Source organism: Triturus cristatus, chromosome 12, assembly GCF_964204655.1.
Source record: "Triturus cristatus chromosome 12, aTriCri1.1, whole genome shotgun sequence".
Lineage (NCBI taxonomy): Eukaryota > Metazoa > Chordata > Amphibia > Caudata > Salamandridae > Triturus > Triturus cristatus.
The window spans coordinates 515,248,308-515,267,319 of record NC_140595.1 but is presented as its reverse complement, the minus strand read 5'-3'; the positions used below and the strand labels follow the sequence as shown (position 1 = coordinate 515,267,319).

The window sequence follows — 19,012 nt, the reverse complement described above, 5'->3', positions numbered from 1 at the left end:
GAGGAAGATGTCCGGTGGACCCAAGGATGGATCTTTAAGGAAGAACACCTGCAAGCAGAGGGGACAAAGTCTGTGTCACTAGCCAGTGACCGGGTGGAACCAGGAAGGAACCAGGCAATGTCGTGCAGAACACAGGTGATGTCTTGAAGCTGGTCTCTGCAGCCACGTGGACCAGGAGGCGTCGAGGATGACCAGAACCAGGATACGAGCTGTCCCACGAAGGATCTTGCTGATGGCGGAGTCGACGTCCCGATTGGAGTCAACAAGCCTTGGCAAAGGCAACCCACGCGAAAATCGAAATTCGCTTCAGGTGCACCCCAGGAGGGTCTGAGGTGCTTCTCTTTCACAGGGAAGCAGGAGCCAGTCTGGAGGAGCCAAACAAGCGGTGGAAAGTTAAGGGTTCGTCGCCACTGAGGCTACTAGCCAACGGGCCAGCAACCGGACAGATGCGTCGAGCAGGAAAATGCAGAAGGGCCCCACGCAGAACTCGTGGAGTGTGGAGGGCTGATCTTCGGTGCAGATGGTGCTCGGGGTTGGGGCTTCTCAATCCACAGAGCACAACTTCGAGGATGCCTCAGAAGCTGCGCTGGAAGCTACTCGCCAATTTTCCCAGGTAGCCGGTCCCACGTCTCTCGTCGCCTCCACGGATCTCAGCTCTGCTGTGGATGTGGATCAGGGTCGGAGAAGTCTGGAAGTCAAGGCGCTGGTCGGGCTCTACAGTTGGTTCCTCGTAGAACTTGGGCAAAGCAAACGGCAGGTCGCTGGTTGGTGCCTGTTTGCACAGGGTGGCCACTCCTTGGCCACAAGGGAGATTCTTCAGTCTTCTTGTCGTCGAATGTCGAAGGTCCAGAGTTTCGTGTCTAGTTTCAGTTCAGGATAATCTAAATCCTAGGGACTCAGCTCCCACTCTTCATACTAATCTGGGGGGCTGGATTACCTGCTAGGTCCCTCCTATGGGTGGGACCAGGGAGGGGGGTGGTTACACCCCCTTCCCTTTGTCCAGTTTTGCGCCAGCTGGCTGATCACTCAGCTGGGGCAAGGACGTGTAATCACCCCTTGCTTAGGTGTAGTATTCCTATACCTACCTTATATATAGACACATGGGTAACCTATCAGTCACTCCTATGGCAGGCATTAACAATCCTGAAGGCAGAGTGCTTGGTAACATGTGAGATGGTGCTCTAGCATGAGCTGAGCCTGTCTGCAGCTTTCGGAACCATGTCCTTATAGCTGTTCTATGATATCGCCTACCATATACTCTTAAAGTGCCTTATAATCTGTAGGAGAGTAGGGTCTGCAATCCTATGATCACCCAGATTTTTTGCTTTTGCTTCATTGGTTTATGACTTTCCCCGGCTGCGGGCCTGCCAATCAGACCCACAGCCTAGCTGTTCTCTCTCGAAATTAACACACATGTACATTAGGTGCATCCACTAATTGGAACTGGGCCGCCTTATCAGTCCCTGTATCAGCATACCACAGGTATCCAGGGCATCGGTGTACCCAGGGCCTACCAGGGGCCGCAGCATGTATTGTGCCACCCCTGGATGGCCGCCCAAATCTGACACAACTGGCTGCACGACAGCTGGGGCAAGGTGGTGTAATCACCCGTTGCTGTAGGTGTAGTATTCCTATACCTAACCCTAAAATGGACGCATGGATTCCTGTCAGTCACTCCTATGGCAGGCCTTATCAATCCTGAAGGCAGAGTGCTGGGAATCATGTGAGATGGTGCTCTGGCGCGAGCTGAGCCCGTCGACGGCTTGCGGAACCAAATCCTAATAGCCGTTCCATGGTGACGCGGGCCAACTCCTTTAAAATGCATTATAACCCTTGCGGTTATTTGCTAACTTTGGCATCGCCTCACCTACACATGTCGAGTAAGGTGTCATACGAATTGGAATACGAACCCCTCGCCAATTCTGGCAACGGGGTTAGCATTCCCCCCTTTTAGAGGGGCACGACATGGAAGTAACCTTGAACCCCGGTTAAAAGTTGACTCAAGCCTCAGCATCACAAAATGGATGCTGCCACCAGACACAAGTCTGACCTCCTGCTGCTGGGAGACCTTCCAGCGAGGGGAGCTTGGACAAAGGGTTTCCTGTCGAGGGCGGTGTTAGCACCATCCCAGACAGGGTTTGTGTATCCCAGGTAGGCAGGGCTGAAAGGAAGGTGATTGCAAGTAGCACCCCGGTGCTCACTGTGCATAGCCCGGCTCAAACCAGTTTCGGGGGCAACCCTGCCCCTGAGCTGGGGCGAAGCCGGACAAAGGATAGGGGTGTAACCACCCCCCTCCTGGCCCCACCCATAGGTAGGACCTAGTCACGGACCAGCCCCTTTTCTTAGAATAAAGGTAGGAGCGAGTCCCCTTCCCAAATTGGATAATTCTGAATCTTGAACTACTTTCCACGAAAGGAACTCTTGACTATTTCTGAAGACTCTCCCTTGTGGCTAAGGAGTAGCCACCCTGCACCAGCAGGCACCACCTAAGCGCTTGCGGTTTGCTGCACGTCTCTCCGACGGATCAAGACTGCCCAGCTCGACGAGACCCGGGTTCCCTGCCATCTCTGACCTCTACCTACATCATCAGCTCAGCTGAGATTCGTAGGTGTGACGAGACCTGCGGGGCCGGCCATCTTCAGAACCTGCACGACGCTTATCTAGCACGCCCACCGAGGGACCCTCGAGTGAGTACACCTAGGGTTTGAGAAGCCCTAACCCTGAGCGGCTCCAGCACCGAAGTCTGCCTCCCCAGCATCCACGAGATCTGCGTGGGGGCCCTTCTGCTCCTTGCTGCTCACCGCGTTGTCCGACCACTCGCCGACCGGCTTGTGGCCCTCTTCACGACGCACCACGAGAGACTTCCATCACTGGTCTGGTTGCTCCAGACTGGCTCTTGCTCCCCTTCAACAGAGGAGTACCTCGGACCCTCCTGGTCCACTCCCGACGCCATCTTGACTCCACCGCGTGGGTTTGCCACTGCCAAGACCTGCTGCCCCATCCCTGGGCCCAGCATCATCGACAGCAGACACCTCCGTGGGACAGCTCGCCCTCCCTCCTGGTCGCCGCCACACCTCCTGGTCCGAGGAACAGCCGAGTCCGACGTCATCCACTCACCTGGTCGAGGTGACTTCAGCCGGTACCTTCCTGGTACCCACACGATCGCTGGCTAGCGGTTGAGAACTGAGTCCCCTCTGCTTTCAGGTTTCCTTCATCACCGATCCAGGCTTGGATCTCTCTGAACATCGGCACTGGTCGTCTGCCAGCAACTTCTTCTTTCAGGCTCCTGAGACTACAACGAGGACTCCCGACATCTTGCTGAACCCCACGCAGCCGCAGCCTCTGGGCTAGGTAACTCGAGCATCTCGGTGCTCCATCGTAGGTTCACTCTACAAGTGTCCAATTCCTTTTTCGTTTAGTCCCACTGATCGGATTCATCCGGAATCAGTAACTTTCAAACTATCTAACCTTTCCCATTCCACTTGCAGTGTATATGGTTTTGGGCATTTGTGTAAATTGTGCAACCAGAAGTATTTTCATAAGAGTTTTGTAGTGTGCTTAGCTCCCTGACTCATAAAGAGCCAGGGTAGTCTTGTTACAAATAAATATCCTTTATTTTCATAACAGCTTGTGTGGTGTCCTTTCACTTGGTGTTCAAGGGGTATATGTGATGGTAAACAGCTGGCTTAACACGCCCTCTAGAGTTTAGCCTAAAGACTGCTCGTATCCACGCTACTAGGATAGCTGGTCTATAAGGTTGACTTACAACCAATCATCAATAAGGGTCGTTTGGAATGATACACAGTGATCACTAGAATAGTGAGCACTACATATCAGGCCAACTTCTCACATAATCCTCGTGGTTATGGTAACTATGGTTTGGCTTTATCAAAACATGTAGTGTAAGGTGGGATACTACCCCCACACCATTTCTGGTGATGAGGATAGTATTCCCCCCTTCTAGAGGGAGAAGACATGTTAAAAACCTACTACCCGGTTAAAGTTAACCAGAGCCCCAGCATCACAAAATGGATGCTGCTGCCACAGACACGAGTCTGACCTCCTGCTGCTGGGAGTCCTTCCAGCGAGGGAGGCTTGGACAATAGGTTTCCTGCCTGGGAGGTGCTAGCACCACCCTAGACAGGACTTAGTGTATTGGGGCAGGGAGGGATGAATGAAACGAGACACTGCCTGGGGCACACAAGGTGTCCCATGCATAGTCCGGTTCAAACCGGTGCTGGGGCACTCCAGCCCCAGTCCTGGCGCGAAACTGGACAAAGGGAAGGGGGTGTAACCACCCCCCTCCCTGGTCCCATCCATAGGAGGGACCTAGCAGGTAACCCAGCCCCCCAGATTAGTATAAGAGTGGGAGCTGAGTCCCTAGGACTTTGGATTATCCTGATAACTGAAACTTGAACAGAAACTCTGGACCTTCGACATTCGACTACGGAAGAAGACTGAAGAATCTCCCTTGTGGCCAAGGAGTGGCCACCCTGTGCAAACAGGCACCATCAAGCGACCTGCCGTTTGCTTTGCCTAAAGTTCTACGAGGAACCGACTGCAGAGCTCGACCAGCGCCTTGACTTCCAGACTTCTCCGACCCTGATCCACATCCACAGCAAAGCTGAGATCCGTGGAGGCGACGAGAGACGTGGGACCGGCTACCTGGGAAAATTGGCTACTTGCTTCCAGCGCAGCTTCCGAGGCATCCTCGAAGTTGTGCTCTGGGGATTGAGAAGCCCCAACCCCGAGCACCATCTGCACCGAAGATCAGCCCTCCACACTTCACGAGTTCTGCGTGGGGCCCTTCTGCATTTTCCTGCTCGACGCGTCTGTCCGGTTGCTTGCCCGTTGGCTAGTAACCTCTGTGACGACGAACCCTTGACTTTCCACCGCTGGTTTGGCTCCTCCAGACCGGCCCTTGCTTCCCTGTGAAAGAGAAGCACCTCAGGCCTTCCTGGTCTGCAACAGAAGCGAATCCTTCATTCTGCGTGGGTTGCGCTTGCCAAGGCTTGTTGTGTCCCAACTCGACATCGACGCCGCCAACAGCAAGAGCCCTCGTGGGACAGCTCGCCTCCTGGTTCTGGTCGTCCTCGACGTCTCTTGGTACCCGTGGCTGCTGCGACAAGCTTCACCTCTTCACCTGCATCTTCACGACATCGCCTGGTTCCTTCCCGGCTCCTGGCTGGTGACCTAGACTCTGTCCCATCTGCTTGCAGATATCCTCCTTCTTGATTCCATCCTTGGAATCCACCCGACACTCTTCACTGACTGCCTGTCAGCATCTTTTCTTCAGGCATCCATAGGAGTCGACGACGAAACCCGAAGCAAGTTCACACCTATGCACCCGCAGCCCGTGGGCTAGGTAACTGGAGTACTCCGGTGCTCACAAGGGTATTGACTATCCTAGTGTCTAGTTTCCAAGTCTCTAACTCCTAGTTCCTTCCGAAGTGTCCTAAAACTCTTAATTTCTAAATACTACTATTTCTATCGACTTTAACGCATTACGCGTGAGTGTTTCCACTCTGCACCTGAATCCCGTGGGCCTCCCACTGCCTAGCAACTGATAGGATAGTGTAGCCCCAGCGATTCCCTAGGCCTAGGCCTAACCTGTGTTTGTGACAGTGGTTCTTATACCACTTACTTAGTATATGGTTTGCGTGGCCCCTAGGGCCTAACTGTATTACTTACCTGTGTGACTTATGTATGCTTAAATAAGACTGTGTTGTACTTGCGTCGAATCTCATAAAGAGTGCTGAGGGTATTTTGACTAGAATAAATACATTCTATTTTTATAATATATCTGTTGTGGTGTCCTTTCATTTGGTATTCAAGGGGTTGCAAATGGTATAACAGCTGGCTTCACATGCCATACAGAGTTTAGCCTAAGACTGCTCTTGTCCATGCTACCACTAGGATAGCTGGTCTATAAGGTTGACTTTACAACCAATCACCAGAAGGGTTGTTTGGACTGATACAAGGTATACACTAGAACTAGTGACATCATATATCAGGCCAACTTCTCACACCAGCCAGGGGTGGCATAATACATGCTGCAGCCCCTGGTAGGCCTAGGGTACACCTATGCCCTGGGTACCTAAGGTACACTGTACAGGGACCCATAAGGTGATCCTGACTAATTGGGTTATGCACCTAAAGTACATAATATGAATTTAGAAAGAGAACAGCTGGGCTGTGGGTCTGATTAGCAGGCCCACAGCAACATCGAAGTCGAAAACCAGTAAAGCAAAAGCAAAAAGTGGGGGTGACCATAGGAAGCAGACCCTACTCTCCTACACACCCGACAGAGAAAAAACACCCGAAGGCCCTATGGATACTTGCGGCCCAAAGGCGTGCTAGAGGGAACCAGTAAAGTGCCACATATTTACAATGTGGCCTCTCTGAAGGCCTCCACTTTGACACTGTTGATGGACCCAGGAACTCCGGGTGCGCTGAGATAAGATTCTGAACTGGCTCCAATAGAGACTGGAAGCGAGACCAGGAGGCACGTTGACACCCTCATGCCCTCTCTGCAGTTTGAGAGTGGAAGGCTGACTCCTACTTCAACTTTTTATGCTTTTTATTCAACTTACCCAAAGTCTGACTGAGGAAGAGATCTGCGCAGGAACAACTTCAGAAAATGGACTTTCCTTTTGACTGGTGGCTGCAGAAAGTTTAGTCTTGCAGACCTGTATGGTCTTCAAGTTAATCTGGGTACTTTTATCACAGGCCTTAAGAGTTGTGATTCCAACCTAGGCACCAAAGACACACTTCATGAGGGTCCATCGCAGACATCTGTGCAACAATCCCTACACGGTTTGAAACCGGTTATCTACAGAGTGATATTTTCCCTTGCACACTGGGACATATTTTGGGTGAAAAACGGTCTTGAAAACTAAGAAGAAGCTCCGGATTTGCATCTTATGATGCAGAAGGAAGAGTTACCTTCTGGTAGAGCCCATCTAGCCGCACATTCCTCACTTTTTGTATATTCGTCAAGTGTCAGAATGGATCAGGAAACTTTTCAGCTGTACTTCTAAGCGCCAGTAGGTGGTGCCGTGGGGCTCCAAACGGATGGTAAAGCTGCGGCTCGGCTAGCTGCAGATTCATCATCTTTGGAATAGATATCAAAACAATGCTTATTTGCAGGAGAGTCGGTGAATAAACTCAAATCAGAACGTCCTACTGGACCGAGCAGTGAAAATGGCCCTCTCGGCGAACCTACTGCACAGACAATATTGCTTTGTGAATGTATGGAGCGATGCCCATGTAGCCGATAGGCAAATGTCCAAGACAGCAAATCTGTGTGCCAACAGGTCTAAAATTGAAAGAGGGCCTCCATCTTGCTTGGGCACAGGATGGCCTGGCCAAGGACAGGTTGGAGTTCCCCTTAAACTCTAAGGAGGACTTGAGCCATCAAGTCCCAAACTGTGTCGGAGTAATGTCTCAGGAGAAGCTGGTATTCACAGACTAGAGGGCCAGACAGGTGGAAGAAAACTTGCTTCCCATACTACTTGCTTTGATTCCCTCTCGGGGTAGTTGTCCGAGATTAGACCTGCCTGAAGACATCTGCAGAACCAAACATTGAGGCAAGGTTCTTACAGCAACTCAGGGTCACCTCCCGGCAGGACAACGGCATCTCGCTATTTGCCTGCTGACCGGAATGCTGTTGGAAGATAGTGCAGGGCTTGGCCCAGGTGCCCAACTAGGTATCTGTCAGTGCCTCATTAAATTGCAAAAGGAGTTCCGAAGAAGTCTGCTTGGGCTGGAAGACTTCCATTAACACATTCATTTTAACCTTCAAGGTGGGGAGCTGGAAGCCAAGCACTTTAGCTGCCATAATTAACACCATGGCATAGGAGGCAGATTACTCGTTGGCTGGGCCAGTGGGCAAGAGAAGACCAGATTCAGGAGAAGGTATCGAGACGGCTTGCCTCCTGCAAGCCATTGCACTAATTGTCTTCAGAATAGAGCTAAATGAACTCATCACCTGCGTCATAGTTGTTGTCCAAGTCCATGCTGAAAAGGGAGTATAGTGTGTGTGATTTCCCTTGTGGATGAGGTAAATCAAATGAGGGATGTGGTGAATCAACAATGGTCCGGCATGGCCTTGGTTGAGGTCGGACCGGTGCAAACTCTGAGTTGCAGAGATCAATATTTATCTCATCTGGCGTCAATGGAGTCAGCACCAGCGTCTATGTGCAAGGAACTGGCATAGACCCAAGCGATGGAGGAATGGCCAGAATTGGAGCCAGAGCGCTCTAAGGATCCAACTGGCACTGAATGCAGACCCACCAGTCGTATCCCAGATGGAAGACCTCTCGCCTCCTTGGGGCCCGAAGGTACACCAGAGGGAGTCAGCAGGGATAAGAAGCATGGCCTCATAGAACTCGATATCTATTTAGGAGTGGTGGACAACTGTTGAAACTTGGCTTGTGCCGGAACCAGTTGCAAGCTGGGGTCCAAAGTTGAAGACCTCGCACCTTCTAGGGTGAATGATTGGTGAGAGGGGGGACAAACCGTGCTGCAATTTCCTATGTTTCTTTTTAGACTCGATAGACTATTTAGATCTGGATTACGACCGACCTCTCGAACAGCTTCATCGACTTCTGGAGCAATAAATGGACTGGTACTGAACCTTTGATTAGGACTGGTCCCGCTGCAGGTCCTGGAGTCGTGACTCATTCCCAGGCACCACAGGCACACATGATGGTGGTCTATCACAGACATTTGCTTGTGACAATCCCTACACAGTGACTTAGGAATTGAAATTGAGGTACATATCTAAGAGGGAGCTCCAGATCCGTGTGTGGTAGCACAGAAAAGAGGAACAGATGTCAGAATGCAGGAGTGTCATCTATATAGGCCCTGCACCTCATTTCTGGAGCGTAACAGCGTCAGTTTGAGCCGTGCAGCGCCACCTATTGGTGCAAGGAAGTACTCCTTAGGTGAGTAATATGGGGGTAGGAGTCTGTATTAGAATTCTTCATTGCAAGAGTGGAATTTAACCAAAATGAAAGTCCAAAATTAAGATAAATATACCAGTTTGACTTTTATCTATACATTAATAGATGAATATTAGTCAACGACTCATCAGATTCACATTTCTACTAAAAGAGTGAATGTTGTGCTAAAAGGGTTACTATCCAAAGGGTTAAGAAAACGTTAGCAAAAAACAACCAACACTTACTTTTGGCCAATAGGAGCTACCCAGCGTACATCCAACTTGTGCAAGATAGTTGGAATTTGGTGTTCCATTGTCCATTTGGAAGCTGTCCTGAGTCTCATCTTGTGTAGTACTTAAAGAAGCAACACTTTCCTCATCAAATGCTTTCATACGAGGGTTTTTGTCTGCTAAAAACCAAAGGATAGTACATACATAAGTCCCAAAACAGCTGAAGAAAATCTAGCATATTTATATTCCTGTGTCATACACAAGCAAACTGGTTTCTGCATTGGAAACAAGAACAATTGAGATCTTTCAACTCCTATTTGAAACAAGTGAAAAAAACATCAGTATGTGCTGGGCTCACCCATTTTTTTAAATCTCAACTGTTACAAGAAATGTGCACACTTCTTAAGGCTTTCAATGGCACACTGCAAAACCACAAGCTAAACTAAACTATCAACAATAATATTAAACAAGTAAGAAATGTCACCCCTATAGGAAAGTGCCACTTTTGGCATGGTTGCCCCCCAATTTGTGCCTTATGTTGATGCTCTTTGACTAAGTGCACCCTGGGTTCCTGCTAACCAGCCCAGGTTGTCTGCTTTTTCCCTAAAACTGTACCTTTGCAAGCCCAATTGGCACCTCTCTGGCCACATGCAAGTCCCTTGTAAATGGTATCATTGTTACCAAGGGCACTGTGACCAGGACCCTTGGGTCGAGAGCCTCCCGCTGTCGGGGTCCTAAAACAAAGCACATCCAAGGTAGAAGTGCCAAGCCTCCTCTCCCCAGAATTGGCAGGGTCCACGAAGTGGAAGCTTCAAAGGCTTGCCGCTCTTGAGAGCTGAGCCAGCCATTTGCTGCTCCCAGCAACTTGCCTCTACCGGTTCTAGCCCCTACCCGGTTCTAACCCCTACCTTGGGAGTGAGAATCAGCGGGAAAACCAACATAGGACAAGAGATGTGCCAACCTTTTCCAAACCCACCCCTCAGGTGGGGGAGGCGAGGCAAAGCACAACTCTCAGTTCCCCCATCTTGCAGATGAGGGGAACCCAGCCATCTAGAGTAAGGCTTATGCCCCCCTCTCACTGGAGGGTAGCATAATTGGGGATTTACCCACCCCAAGGAAGGGACCCATTGGTACTGGCCTGTACTTACCTGAAACGCCCCTAAAGAACAAGTTACTTACCTTCGGTAACGATATATCTGTAAGAAACATTAGTTAGTTAGATTCCTCACCTTAGAATATCCCCAGGCGTCAGGCTGGATCCGGAAAGATTTTTCGTCAGCAATACCCTTGCGCGTCGCTAGGCGTCTGCGGCTCGGCGTCCGTCGTCGGCGTCGTGATCGCCGGGATGACGGAGTACTTAGACGCTGCCCTCGCACACTGACGTCAGTTCTTGTACATAGCTTTCCACGCCAGGAACGCAGAGCCATGCAAGAGACCGACACTGGTGCCAAAAAAAGTCTAGGGCCCTGAAAGGGATGACCTCAACCCTAGATATCAGTTCGCAGAACGGGGAGGATGGGTGGGGCGGTGAGGAATCTAACTTACTAATGTTTCTTACAGATATATCGTTATCGAAGGTAAGTAACTTGTTCATCTGAAAGAAACACGTTAGTTAGATTCCTCACCTTAGAATAGATACCCCAGCAATACCAATCCCGGTGGTGGGTCTGCGAACCAAGATCACACCAGGAAGTCCTGGAGAACAGAGCGGCCAAAGAAGCCGTCTCTCCGGACTTGGCTGTCCAGGCAATAGTGTTTGGCAAACGTGTGCAGCGAGGCCCACGTTGCTACCTGGCAAATGTCTTGCAAGGGCACTCCCCGGCCCAGGGAAGTGGTTGCAGCTGTGGCCCGAGTGGAATGGGCCCTCAGCCCTACAGGAGGTTCCTTTTTAGCTAAGGAGTAACAAGCCTCGATTGTGTATCGCCCGCCCATTCTTAGCACCCACTTAGCCAACAAAGAGTTTGTCGTCCACCCGGAACTGCTTGGTGCGGTCCAGATAGGACAGCGCCCGTTTTGGGTCCTGACGGTGGAGCCTCTCTTCCTCTTTCGAGGGATGTGGAGGCAGAAAGAAGGTGGGCAGCGTAACAGCATGCCCGATGTGAAAGGCAGTCACCACCTTAGGAAGAAAGGAAGGACGAGTTCGGAGAACAACTTTGTCCAGATGGACAGAAAGGAAAGGAGGCTTAGAAGAGAGAGCCTGGAGCTCACTCACCCTTCTAGATGGCACCAGGAAAGCAGTCTTAAGCGTCAACAGACGAAGGGGACAATTATGAAGTGGCTCAAAGGGAGCACACATCAGATACGTCAGTACCAGATTCAAATCCCATTGAGGCATTACGAAAGGGACAGGAGGAAACATGTGAGTAATGCCCTTAAAGAAGAGAGAAACAATAGGGGATTTGAAAAGAGAAGGCTGATCAGGAAGCTGTAAGAAAGCAGAGATAGCCGAAAGATAACCTTTAAGAGTGCCCAAAGCAGAGCCCTGCTGAGCCATGGAAATAAGAAAGAGGATAACCTCAGAAAGAGGGGCGGAAAGGGGATCCGCAGCCTTTGCTGTGCACCATGCCACAAATTTGTTCCACCTGCAGGCGTATACCGACTTTGTGGAGGGACGCCTGGCTGCCAGAACAACATCACAGACTTCAGGAGGCAAGTCAAATGGCATCAACTGTTGCTGCTCAATCTCCACGCATGGAGGTGGAGACTGGATAGGTTCGGGTGGAGGACTGTCCCCTTCTGCTGCGACAAAAGGTCCTCCTGAAGAGGCAGGCATATCGGGGGATCGATCGACAGACTGAGTAGCTCGGGATACCAGTACCTTCTTGCCCAATCCGGAGCCACCAAAATGACTTGGGCCCGGTCACGCCTGATCTTCTTCAGCACTCTGGGCAGAAGTGGTATAGGCGGAAAGGCGTACAATAGACCGCAACTCCACTCGCGACGAAATGCATCTCCGAACGAGTGCTGCCTCGGAAATTCCAATGCGCAGAACTGATGACATTGCGCGTTCTCTTCGGTGGCGAATATATCTAACCAAGGCTCTCCCCACTGCCGAAAGAGGCCTTGCGCCACGTCAGAGTTCAGACGCCATTCGTGATCCATCATGCACCGGCGGCTGAGTTAGTCTGCTCTGGCGTTCAGAGAGCCCGCCAGATGTTGAACCACCAGGGGGATGCCCTGATGTTCCAGCCATGTCCAGAGGCGCAGAGCCTCCTGACAAAGGGTCCACGACCCCACCCCGCCCTGTTTGTTGCAATACCACATGGCGGTGGGGTTGTCCGTGAACACCTGCACTACACTTCCCCGGACAGAGGGAAGGAATGCCTTCAGTGCAAGTCGGATTGCCCTCCGCTCCAGAACGTTGATATGGAGCCGGGACTCCGCCGGAGACCAGGGGCCTCTGATCTCCGCCTCTCCCATGTGGCCCCCCCCCATCCCAGGAGGGACGCATCAGTCACTACTATGTGCTCCGGTTGGGGTAGGGAGAGGGATCTGCCACTGAGCCAATCGCGGTTCGTGAGCCACCCCTGCAACTGTCCTGCAGTGCCCTCCGAGATCAGGACATGGTCGGACAGGTTGCCCCGATGCTGGGCCCACTGAAACTTCAGGTCCCACTGCAGAGCCCGCATTCGCCATCTGGCATGATGCACCAACAGGATGCAGGAGGCCATCAGACCCAGAAACCGCAGCACCAACCTGACCGAAACCCGGGATAGAGGCCGGAAGATGGGAATCAGAGCCTGAATATCCCGGACCCGCTGTTCCGGAGGATAGGCCCGGAACTGCGGCGAGTCCAGAACCGCTCCAATGAAGAGGAGCTTCTGGGAGGGACTCAGATGCGACTTCGGCACGTTGATGGAGAACCCCAGCAAATGCAGGAGGTCGGCCGTAGTCTGGAGGTGGGAGAAGACTGCCTGGGGCGAGCCCGCCTTCAACAACCAGTCATCGAGATAGGGGAAGACTGGAACCCCGAATCAGCGCAGATGAGCAGCGACCACCGCCATCAGTTTCGTGAACACCCGAGGGGCACTGGCTAGGCCGAAGGGGAGCATGGTAAACTGAAAATGCTCCTGGCCCACCGTGCACCGCAGGTAACGCCGGTGGGCCGGCAGGACAGGGATGTGGAAATAAGCGTCCTGCAAGTCCAACGCTACCATCCAGTCTCCAGGGTCTAGGGCAGCCAGAACCTGAGCTAAGGTGAGCATCTTGGACCTCTCCTTCCGGAGGAAGGCGTTGACGCTCCTGAGGTCCAAGATAGGGCGTAGGCCCCCTTTGCCCTCCTTGGGACCCAGAAAGTAGTGGGAATAACAACCACGACCCACTTCTGGACCAGGAACGTGGTTGATGGCCCCCTTGGCCAAGAGGGCTGAACTTCCTCCTGCAGAAGATTCAAGTGATCCCCCGACATGCGGTGGTACTGCGGTGGCATGGCTGGAGGGGTCGCCTCGAAGGGGAGGGAGTAGCCCCTTCAGACGATTTGCAGCACCCACCTGTCCGACGTGATGGAACGCCAGTGGAGCAGGTGATGGCGAACTCCGCCTCCCACTGGCGTGGAATATGCCTGAAAGCACGGACTAGGAGGGCATCGAGGCGGATGCTGCTGGGGTGGATGTGGACGGACCGGCACGTTGTCGCCCTGTACCGCCTCGGCGGAATCCACGTCCGCATGGATGTTGGTTCTGCGGTCTGTGGCTCGGCGGATGTGAGGGGGCGCCCCTTCCTTGGCCACGAAAGGGGCGAAAAGCGGAAGCTTGCAGGCGCGGGACGAAAGACCCAAGGACTTGGCCGTAGCCCTGGAGTCCTTGAAGCGCACCAGCGCACTATCCGCTTTGTCGCCAAAAAGACGACTGCCATCGAAGGGCATGTCCATGAGAGTGCTCTGGACATCCCCAGAAAACTCGTGGACCGCAACCAGGCGTGGCGGCGAAGTGCCACCGTGGTCGGCATTGCCCGACCTAGCGAGTCCGTAGTGTCCAGTCCACATCTAATTGCATGCCGTGCTGCATCCCGCCCCTCGGCAAGAGCCTGGGTGAGCCGTGTCCGGGCCTCCTCCGGGCACTGGGGCAGCACGTCCTCCACCGCATCCTCAGGGAGTGGAAGTAACGGTCCAAGAGACAAGCGGTATTAATAGAACGCAATCCCAAACTAAGGGAGGAGAACAGCTTTTTACCAAACTGTTCTAGTTTCTTGGATTCCCGATCCGGGGGATCGGACGGGAAGGAGGTCTGGGAAGTAGAGGCCTGGATAACCAGGCTCTTGGGTGTGGGGTGCATGGACAGAAAACTGGGGTCTCCCGGTGCAGGGCGGTGGCGCCGGGCCACGTTCCGGTCCACAGGAGGTACTGTGGAGGGCTTGGACCAGGTGCCCTTCAGAACATCCACCAGTGCTTCATTAAACTGCAGCAGAGGCTCCGAGGAGCTTGCTGACAGTTGGAGCACTTCAGTGAGGAGGTTAGTCCTCACGGCCACCGCAGGAAGCTCCAGCCCAGGGGCTTCGGCTGCCTTGCGCAGCACCACAGAGAATGCAGCACCTTCCTCCGAAACCACGGTCGGAGGAGAGATGAAGCCAGTGTCAGGGGAGGTATCCAGACCACTGGCATCCCCCAGCTCATCTGCCCAGTCCTATGATAACTGACCCTGCCGGGTCAGAGGGTCCTCAGACCCCTCCCAATCGTCACCGTCATCCGATTTCTGGTAGACAAGAGGAATGATCGGAGCCGGGCGGAAGATAAAATTGCCACCCATCGGCGTCAGATGCGGCGCCGGGCCGGAACTAAACTGGGGTACGGGGCCGTCCGAAGGCAGCGCCGGGGGCGGTACTGGCGTCGGCGCCGGGGGAGGGGTCGCGAGGTCGACCGGTGCCGACTGGGATCCAGGTAGGATCCCGCGGGGACCTGCGGCGTCGGGACCAGAGTCTGCGACGGGGCCGGGGCCGGAGCCGCCGGCTTGCTAGGCCTCCCTGTCGTGCCTGCGGGGCCCGAAGGCGCACCGGAAGGTGTCGATGGCGGAGCCAGGGTCCTCATGGCCGAGAGGAAGGCCCTGACCTCCGCCGGAGTCGCGTCGGTCCCAGGGACCGGCAGGTATAGGGACGGACACGACTCCCGCAGCTCCGACGGAGCCGCATGGGTGGTACCACTCGAACCCTCAGCCGAGTCGTGCGACCGGCGAGGGGAGCCCAAAGAGCGATGTCGCCTCTTAGACTTCTTACTATGCTACGACTTACCCGAAGACTTGGACCCCGACGAGTGGTGGTGATGGATGCGGCTCCGCGACCGGTCCTTCGACCTCCTCCTCGACCGGGACCGTGAATGGCGCGGAGCCGACTGTCGGAGCTCGACTAGCTTGCGGGACCGCTCCCGTCTAGCCTTCGAAGTCAAGGCCCGGCAGTCGGGGCACGACTCGGCATCGTGGTCGGGCCCCAGGCAGTAAAGGCACCGGCGGTGATGGTCCGTTACCGACATTAGTCGGTGACAGGAGTCGCAAGCTTTAAAGCCAGGCATCCCTACCGGCACCACAGTCGAGTCGAGAATGAACCACAAGAGTTCAAAAAGTTTAGTCAAAAAGTGACTAAAGGGTATGCTTCTTCCCGGATCGGCGCTTACTGGCGCGGAAAAAAGAAGAACTGACGTCAGCGCGCGAGGGGGGCGTCTAAGTACTCCGACGAAGTCATCCCGGCGATCATGACGCCGCCGACGGACGCGGAGCCGCAGACGATGCCTTAGCGACGCGCAAGGGTATTGCTGACGAAAAATCTTTCCGGATCCAGCCTGACGCCTGGGGATATTCTAAGGTGACGAATCTAACTAACGTGTTTCTTTCAGATTTTAGTATTTAGAGGTAACCCTGAACCTTGTCTCCTCAGAAAAGCAAACAGAAGAAAGAGAAGGATTGAAGAACCATGCTGAAGGAAGAGGACGACGACACCAACTAACTTCGCCCTAGTCCTACTGGCTTGTCCTGACCTCTACCTACTCCAGCGGAATTCCGGCATGTCTTGCAGCCAGCAGCCCCCCAGAACCCGGAGGACCTGCCCTCCCTTCCCTACAAAGACTGTCTCCCGTGAACACCGGACTTGCTCAAAGAACCAGACTATGACTCCGGCCGAATCTGCACCACACGCCCAAGGCCCGAGTGGCCTAACACCACAAGGAGGTACCCCCAGCGATCCTGGTCTGGGCGATCCCTGAGCTACCTCATGCCTCCCGACGACCCCTGTAGCCTCTATCAGGAGGGTCTCCCCGACAGCGAAGAGCTGGTGAGGATACCAGACGCTTCAAGACACCCCTGCACCCGACGCCCCACGGCCTTGGGAGGCCCAACCGACGGTGTCCAGGCAACCCACCTGCAACCCAAAATACCTCTCCAACCGGTGGTTGCCTCCAGGAAAGCTCCTTGCCAGAACCAGCAGTGTTTGTTCCGAACAAAGATCCCCATTGAAAACAGGGCACATGACGCCGATCTAGCACCCTGCACCAGGTCGCCCCCATGCAGCTATGGGTGCACCTTGAGTGCTACCTTGGATCCCCCTTTGCCTTCATCTTAACTCTAGGTGCTTTGCTCCCTAAACCCTGTGGCCTGCCCGAGAGCAGCCGACGGCCCTTTAGCCCCTAAGACTAACATTAGTCCTAGGCACTCTGCACCTGGCCCCCCTAGTGCTGCTGAGGATGCTTTTTGAGTGCACCCTTGACCCTGTGGGAACCCTTGTTCTAACAACAGACACTCGACCCTCAAGACTGTTTGCCTACCTACAAACCGATAACCTAATTTTTCTCGATAGGATTGCATTGATTGTTTTCCTCTGAAAAACGTCTAAGTGATGAGGGTGTTTTTATGGAAACCTAAGTAACGGTGTTTTATTACAGAAGTGTTTTACTTAACTTTTATCTAGGAAATGTCCCAGTGTGATATCTAGGCATTTCACACTGAGTAGAAAAAGTAATCCAAAAAGTAATCCCAAAGAAATTACAAATACTTACTGTTTTGAAATATTCTACAAACATGTAACACAAGTCATTTTCATTCAGTTTGCTTGTTGATCAATCGATCTTGAAAAGTTCAATTTTATTTACCTGTACTAAGTCCAGCTTTGTTCTAAAAAATAAAATACATCTAAAGAAATATTTTCAATACAAACAATTGGTGAGTTCACTCTTTGAGTGCGTGACATTTCTTGCCTGAGTGAGTACAATAAATGTTTAAAAGTAACCTCTGATAAAGCCTTACTGCTCACCCACACTACCACAAATTGAGAGTAAGGAATTATCTACTGTTATCTATGTAAGCCTTTGGGGATCCACTGGAGACTGTGCACACTATACCTCACCTTGGTATAGTATATACAGAGCTAACTTCCTACGACTCCTACATCCAACTGTAATGTATAACATTCTGTGATTCATTAGGGATCTCAGCTTTGCATTGCTACTAATTTTGAATTACGAGTACAAACAGAAAAATCTGGTTCCTGACCGCATTTATTTAAAACAGTGGAAGAAAGCAGACCTTTTGAGTATCTATATACACAATCATGACTACGAGGCTAATAGCTCGGCATACTAAAAGCTGAGGCTTCAAAAGGTATATTTTCGAATTAAGCTTAAATGGCTGTATAAGCGCACACATGCTCGTATAACAATACTGCTGTTTTCAGGTGATTTTAGAGCATATTGTTTAAAGCTACTTAGTGCAAAAAAACTTAAAACAATCCTAAAAACAGTGTTTGCATTAATCATAAAAAAAATAGGGCAATGCTGTAGTTGCAACTTAATTTTTCCCCAACAAACATGGCTAAATATAAATAAAATAAAAAACTAAATATGGGTCAATACAGACAGAAAGGTCTAAATATCAAAATGAAATCAGAAACACTAATTAAACATTCACAAAGCCTCATATTTCACATCTCCTATTTCATATTGCTAAAACCTGCCTCACTCTAAAGAAATACATGTATGAAAGAAAATGAAAAAAAAAACAAGATATAAAACAATACAAACTACAGTGGGCAAGCAATATAAACATTAGGGAAAATATCACTTAATAGTCTGCAAAACCGTTTAAGATTCAGCAGCAGGCACTATACAAACTGTACTCACTTTCAAACAGTCAACCCTTCCTTAAGGTTGGCAAAACAGTAGGCAGCATGATGAACAAGTTATTTACCTTCGGTAACACATTATATGGTAGAGATAGTCTAGCCGCAAATTCCTCATCTTTTAAATTCTCCACAGGAGTCAGACTGGATCTGGAAATTTTTCAGCAGTACCTCTGCACATTGTATGACTCCGGTTGTGATGTCAAATGATATATATATATATATATATATTACCTACTGGCGGTCGCCAGTAGGTAGTTATAGTTAGGACCTATTTTCCATAGGAAATCCGCAACATTCTATTTCCAATAACTTTGGCGCCGGTTGACGAATCTTCGCGAAATTTTCAAAACTTTTGGCCAGCTCCTGTCTGCTCCTATTCTGAAAGTTTGGGGGTGATTCGTCAAGAGGGGCCAAGCAAAAAGGGGGGTCCCAAAACGTGTTTTCCCTATGCAATTTTCCATAGGAACCTTTAGTCGCAGCTACAGCCCGAACTGCTGCACGGAATTACACCAAATTTGGCAAAGATGTAGCCCTTGTTTCAGACTAGCATTTTTGTTAAATGGTGTAAATCTGTTCAGTAGTTTTTTAGATATTAAAGGAAAAAAATACATATATATCTGGGCGGAGCCTAACCACACACCTCATCGTGAGATCTGATTGGCTGTCACCACTTCATCCAAGAAGTGTTGGCAGCCATCTTGGGACCAATATACACGATAGCACCTCATTAAAAGGCATTGC

At 51.6% G+C, this 19,012-nt stretch overlaps 1 protein-coding gene across 7 annotated transcripts in view; it reads right to left on the bottom strand.

The window, feature by feature from the left end:
• The window catches only part of CHD9 (chromodomain helicase DNA binding protein 9), a 1,905,864-nt gene that overhangs the window by 430,757 nt on the left and 1,456,095 nt on the right, over positions 1 to 19,012 (bottom strand). For 4 of the 7 annotated variants that reach the window (XM_085637757.1, XM_085637759.1, XM_085637761.1 and 1 more), the window contains one exon: positions 9,191 to 9,354. In XM_085637757.1, coding sequence (XP_085493883.1) covers positions 9,191 to 9,354 — 164 coding nt within the window. The remainder of the gene's footprint in view (positions 1 to 9,190; positions 9,355 to 19,012) is intronic. The other 3 variants (XM_085637758.1, XM_085637760.1, XM_085637762.1) reach the window with 1 other exon arrangement.